Source organism: Populus trichocarpa, chromosome 7 (genome assembly GCF_000002775.5).
Source record: "Populus trichocarpa isolate Nisqually-1 chromosome 7, P.trichocarpa_v4.1, whole genome shotgun sequence".
Classification (NCBI taxonomy): domain Eukaryota; kingdom Viridiplantae; phylum Streptophyta; class Magnoliopsida; order Malpighiales; family Salicaceae; genus Populus; species Populus trichocarpa.
Window position 1 is genome coordinate 1,706,969 of NC_037291.2, and position 7,009 is coordinate 1,713,977.

Genomic DNA, 7,009 nt, shown 5'->3' on the forward strand with positions numbered 1-7,009 from the left:
TTCAAGTTCTTTGAATATCCTTCATTTTTAGCCTATTTTTTTCAACATTACGTACTAAAGGAAATAAAAAAAATGCATTTAAAAGAGAAATTAAAAAAAAAAACAGTCAATTCCTAACATATGATCCTCGTGACAGGCCCTCCAATATCATATAAAACGCAGGGGCTAAAATTATCCAAAAAAATAATTCCACTAGCAATATTACTTTACCCAAGACACATATTACTATTTATTATAATACTATAATTATTACTTTACTCCTCGGTCATTTTATCTTTATTTTTTATTTTGAAGCTAAGGTGGTCTTTCACCATCACATAAATATATTTTAAGGATTGTGAAGGGTTATTTAGGTAAATATATTTTATAATGCATAATAAAATTACTATTATAATGTTTTAATAAAATAATGTAATGTCTATTACACAAGGATATTTTTTTATTTTTATGTTTTATAGAACAATTAAATTACTGCATTACTCTTACCATTTGAATTTTTTAGCCTTGACTTTAGAGGTCTGGTTGTAATTTTACTTAAAGTTTGTTTGTTAGTATTATTTAGTCCTAAAGACATTTTTCAGTTTTTGCATAAAAAAATGAAAAAGCTGTTGGCGCATGTCTTGCATGCATCAGCTGTATTCTGGCAGCTATTGCAACTCACTTTGACGGTTGTAGTTGTGATTCTGTCGTATCATTTGATTCGTCTTGGCGTCCTCTTCATTTTCAGGTAGCGCGTGTATGGTGATCCGACATGGTTTGCCCCGAAATGACTTTTCTTTTCTTTCTTTCTTTCTTTTCCTTCTCTTTCTTTCTTGGATTGCGTTAAAAATTCATATCAACCCTTCAATTTATTTTTTCTTTTGATTTCATCCCTCTTCTCTTATCTACAATTGTTTTATTTACATTGATTGTTTCTAATTGGATTTTATTTTTGTTTTCATCCCTAGTCATTTGATTTTTTAAATTTGTTTTCAAATTTTATCCTCATTTTCTTGATTGATTTGTGTTTTTTTTTTCAATTCCACCCCTAGGCCTTTATTTTAATTGCTATTTTTTAATCATTTTTTTAACAGATTTGTTTCTTACAATTTCATCCCTAAACATTTAATTTCACTTGATTTTTCCCAAAACATTTAATTTCATTTAATTTTTATGTTGAATTTAGTCCTAATTCTTTTAATTATTTTTTTTGTTTTTCATTTAATTTTTAATTTCATCCCTAAACATATTTTTTTATGTTTGACTCTATTTTTTTTCCAGAAGAAATTCTTCGGTGAGGTTAACATTTGTTTGATAATTCAAATAGGCTTGGGTGTGGTTTTTCTTTTTCTTTTTTTGTTGTGTTTTTATCGGTTTATTTACTGTTTTCAGTTTTTTTTGTAAATATTTAAATTGTCAATTTAATCAATAACTTGAGGCTTGAATTCTTTTTAACCTATCACTTCTTTTACATTTAAAAATTGTTCGACCCTCAGTAACACACAAACAACATATCTTATTTACTATAAAAGATTTCAGTTTTTATTCTGGAAGTGATTTGCCAAACCAAACTCATTGGCCATTTGAAACATATAGTATCATGAAAGTGAAAGCACTGTCAAAAACTTATTCACCAAAAATCTTTGAATGGAGACTAGTTAATTAATTTTCTCATTTAAGCCAACATACTAGTGGATGTATTTAAACATTGTTTATTTTCGTGTTTGAGTGTGTTTTAAAAATATATTTGGTTTGAAAAAATATCAAATTAATATTTTTTTAATGTTTTTTAATAATTTTAATGTGCTGATGTAAAATATAAAAAAATATTTAAATATATTTCAAATGAAAATTTTTTACTTAGTCCAGGCATTATCTTGCCGATTATTTTTATAGAATCAATTTAATATAAAAACATAAACCGTTACATAAGATACGTCAGATTGAATGAAATGAATTATATTATTGATTTATCTCAGCTATAGAGACAGAAATTAACGGTTACAAAGTTGACATGCATACAAGTTAATTTTTAATTATATTGCTGGCTCCTATCAATAATCATATGAGCATCCAATCCCTTTCAATTGAAGTCGACATACAAAGATTCTGCTTTGCATCCATGTTATGCTCTGCTCATATCTCGTCAAATTTTTTCCACCACCCTTTAAAAGTTCTATAGCATTAATTAATCTGCAAATTCTTGCCCTTTATTGATCATTCATCACCATCAATTTAGTAATCAAGACTTTTAATCTTCAAGAAATTAATCTTAAGATGATAAGAGAATTAGGGAAGAACTGGGAATCTGATTCCAAGGAATAAACTTGTTTGACATTTTTCCTGGGTTTGTTTTTGAATCAAACAGAGCCAAAAGCCTAAAACAAGAGTAAGAAAACTGAAGAGTATATTATAAAGTAATCCCTCTAGTCTTGAGAAATGAATTAATCGGTCGCCCTTATTTCAAAAACTAGTTATTTTAATTACCGTTTAATTTAATACTACTTTATTCTAAAAATTATCTTCTTTTCTCATCAATCTTTCAATGATATCTATTTATTTTTTCCTTTTTATATTTTTTAAAGCAAAAAAAAAATGGAATAGGATGAACCGGAAATGAACATAAACTGAACAAGAAGATTAAGTAATTAGTTTTAAAATAAAAGGACTAATTAATTTCTTTATTAGAAACTAAAAAGGGACTAGTTTATAATTCACTTAAAACTAAAAGGGACACAATTAACAATTATACAAGCAGGCAAAGTAAGTGCAACATCTCCAAAAAATCCATTGAAATATGAAAAATATACTCCATAATACATTTTTATTTTGCATTAATTTGTAACATACCATATATATAGGGTTATATGATTCATACCCATACCCCTCCTTCCTTCACATACTGTAAGTACCTAGCAAATTCTGGCCTCGCCGTAGGTTTCTTCTTTCTTCCTGCACCGTCAGAGAGACTGAACAATGGGTGGCTCTTATTATCCTTTCTTCTGCTGGGCTTCACCGAAGAAACATCCTGAGGGGCCAACTCTGGTCCTAGCGTGCTTAACTTCGGTGAACCAAAAACTTCTTGAGACGGCAAGCTTTCAGATGTCTCCAACTCTCCGGCCAACAGACTTGTGGTATCAGGCTCCTTGTCTAGCCTTCCATACCTGTTTGGATTTCTTTGTTTATTTAATGCCCTAAGCATGGCTTGAGGATGATGGTGGAAGTAATCTGACCTGCAGGATTTCAAGGAGATGTATATGGAAAACATGGCCACTTGTTATTACGTACCCAAGCTTGTTGGTTTTTCCAATCTTTTCTTTGTTTATTATCGCAAAGACCTCGTCACTCGCCTCTCTTTTTTGGACACGGCAAGTTTTAATTTTTTAATTAGTTGTTAATTACTTGTAAGTATTTCTTACAAATCAAGCTCTCCTTCATCGGTTATTTATTTATTTATTCCTAAACGATATGAAATGAAGTCTTTGATTTCTCTAAATAAATTATGGGTTTTACTTGGGAATATTTTCAAGAAGCTTCTTTTCATAAGATTTTAATTTAAAATATAACGTGAGAAGTAAACTTACTTATTTTCTTGAAACTATGCTTAAAATACTGCAAGGTCCAATATTTGACCAAGACAGTGGGATATATATTGCAGTGTTTGGCTTTTTGGATAGAGGAAGTGTTTTTTTTTCCTTCTTTTTGGTAATAATAATATAGGAAGTGAATTGTCTTAATCATATGTTGGCGTGGCTCCATAGTGTTTCTCAAGAACAAAGGAGAGAGTGGAATGGGTCTTTCGATGGGTAGTTGAATCTTGATGTTAATGATGCTACGTGACGTGTGATGTGACGAGAAAAAGTTAGAGCCTGTCAATGAGCAACTTTGCAAAAACTGGATTAAAAAAAAAAATTTAATAAATTAATAATGTTACTATTAAATTTAATTTGTTAGTTGAAATTTGAGCTTTTAACGTGTTATTAAGCTTTTTTTTTTCCAGAGTTGCTTAGATCATTACATTAAGAAATTTAGTTCTTGATTTAATTCGATTTTCTCTCTTACCTTGGAAAAAAAGTGGAACCCAGTTTACAATAAAATATAATTATAATTTTATTAAATTAGCAACAGTGATTTCTTTTTCGCATGCACTAAAAAGAAGATTGACCATGGATTCCTGTTTTTTAAGGACATCTAGCACCATGATTCACTGTCGGTAAGGATAGTGGCATAATTATAAGAATTAGTTTAAGATTTGCATTTTGAATTAGCTAGAGTTCAATTATTTTTTATTTATTAAAATGATATTGTTTTGTTTTTTTAGTGAATATTATCAGTTTTGTTTTTTAAAATCAAAAAAATATTATTTTAATAAAAAACAATATATAGTTTAAAATAAAACTTGATTTTATTCAAGCTTTGAATTAATTTATTACTGAGTTGGCTCATCAAGTTGAATATTTATTGTAATTGATCAGAGATTTTATGCAAAGGATTCTTCGATTTAGTTTGAAAGAGAAAAGGAGAATTATGAAAGAATAACAAGTGTTTTACTTATATATATATAGGCTTAAGATACTCTTTTATATATATATAAAAAAAAACCTTAAACATTAGCCTTATTATATTAAAAAACATTAGAAAACTTTAAAAGAACTTTAGTAAAAAAAAAAAAAAAACACAGCAACAAAAAAAACGAATACAACATTACTTGTTGAGCATTCCAAACCTCTTTTTAATTATACTTGTAAACATAAAAATAAAACAAAAAAAATAAAAAAACACTTTAAGCAGATAATAAGGATCTACTTTTAGATAAGAAAATATACATAGAACAACTATTTTCTCTGTTTTTTTTTTTTTTCATTTGAAAAGTTTTACCTCTCACTAACTTACTATCATTTCAAACCTTGAGAAATCTTTGTATTAGACCCTTGAACCTTTAAACTTAAATTTATTATTAATATTTTCCTACTTTTTTTCTCCCATCTCCCCTTTTAATTTATTCTGATATTTTTTTTGTTTACGTGGGACTTCAAAAATAGATAACAATATATAGGGGAAGGGACTTCATTCTTAGTAGTTGAAAAAAATAGAAAAGAGAGAAATAAATAGAAAATCCACACTCTCTCTCCATTTAAATTTAAGTTTTGTTGTTATAAAAAGAGAATTTGAGTAGGTTTTCTAGTTCACAGGCCTTACTTTACAGTGTTGTTGGGAAAATATATTTAAAATATAGTTAGTTATAAGTATATTTAAGGTTAAATTAAATGTGGAATTCACTTATTTTTTTGAGGTAAAATGACATTAAAATTTTATCTTTATTATAAACTTTTTAACATACAATATTAACATTATTGAAATAAATTATGAATGAAAAATTAATCTTAAAGAATCGATATATTTTAATTCTTATAATTATTCAGAAAATATATTATATGACTAGATGCATGTGCAGACTTTAATTTTTATATCAACTATAAGTTTAATATGTTTAGTATGCATGTTATATCTATAAATTAATATATATAGTCTTAATTTTGACATGATAACAAACCGTGATCTAATTAATTGCATGATTATAACCTAAACAGTGGATGACTCTTGGAGCTTTTCTGCTGCTAGGCTTCGCAGGAGAAATATTTAAAAGGGCCAATTCTTTTCACAACTTTCATGACTTTGATGAACCAAAAACACTAGCCTCGCAAGCCTTTAGCCCTCTTCAACCTCCCATCCAATATATAGACTTATGTTAACAGGCTCATCAAGTAACCTTCCATATATAATCGCTATGGTTTCTGCATCTGCTCAATGCTCTCAGCATGGCTTGATGCTGATAGAAGTAATATGCTCAACGCCCAGAAAGATAACATGAACTTGGAGTGTACATATGGAAGAAGGATGAAAATGAACCAAGTCAGAAGCAATCAGCTACTAATTAAAGTTATTTGGCAACGTGTTTAATTTGTTGCTTGATTAGCGACAAATGCTATGAACAATTGCTGATAAAGTTGATGTGGGTACGTTACGTAGATCATGTCCGTCCATATGGTGAGGTTTACATGAAATGAATGGATAAGATTTGCCAATGCATGCACGAGCGACTGTGCATGGCATTTTTAGTAAACTAGGTGGTCTTTTGTAAGTTTCGTGTATGAAAGGTTATTGCAGATCGATCTGGCTTGTGAAGAAACGGCTCTCTGTCTTTCTAGGATTTTTTTAAGTGCAAGTCGTCTTCTTTCTAACCACCACCATGAAGAAAACTTCAAAGTTCAGAGGTGAGGATGGTGACCTCGTGCATACAAAATAATCAATTGTTCTTTATAAGCAAAAGATTGTGTGGTTGGAGGTTTTGGAAATGTTGTTTTCCCAAATTAACTAGCGAAAAATTATTTTAGAGAGATAGTACAGGTTGAAAAAGGAATACTGTCTTGTTTTTTTATATTTAAAATAAAATTATTTAAAAATAAATTCTATTAACTTTATTAAATTAGGTAGTTGATTTTCTAACGGATTCTAGACTGTTCCACTAGGTCAAACATTGATACAATAGAAAATAGCATGTTTGAGAGGGTATTAGATATTATTTTTTAAAATATTTTTTATTTGAAAATATATTAAAATAATATTTTTTTATTTTTAATATTAACACATTAAAATAATTTAAAAAATAATTTAAAACTAAAAAAATTTCAAAAAAACACAGCATGAATAAACACTAAGTACCAAAGTAAAAGGACATATAAGCAACAAGTCTGGATGGGCGAGTGGTCTGAGGCGCCAGGCTCGAGTTCTGGTCTTGAGAGAGGGCGTGGATTTAAATCCCATTCTGACATTTTTGTATTACTCACATGACTACAAGCAGCTTTTCAGTGGTGAGAAATCGTATACTACTACACCCTTGCTGATCAAATAGTTTTCCTCGAGATCCTCTTTTGCCATGCATGCCCCTGCTATCATCATGTTTCCCATCAAACTTGACATGCGTACTCTCTTTTCAGTCATCAAACTATGCTCTTATGTTCCTTTTCTC

The 7,009-nt window shown here is 28.9% G+C and overlaps 1 protein-coding gene across 1 annotated transcript; it reads right to left on the minus strand.

The window, feature by feature from the left end:
• Positions 1-2,851: 2,851 nt before the first annotated feature.
• On the minus strand, positions 2,852-3,247 carry LOC7495488 (uncharacterized). Its single transcript, XM_002310219.1, has one exon. It carries the CDS (start codon positions 3,245-3,247, stop codon positions 2,852-2,854), a length of 396 nt encoding a protein of 131 aa, XP_002310255.1.
• Between the last annotated feature and the right edge of the window lie 3,762 nt (positions 3,248-7,009).

Bases quoted from the DNA above. Each gene is read 5' to 3' on its own strand.
- LOC7495488 (XM_002310219.1), bottom strand. From the start codon at position 3,247: ATGTTTTCCATATACATCTCCTTGAAATCCTGCAGGTCAGATTACTTC.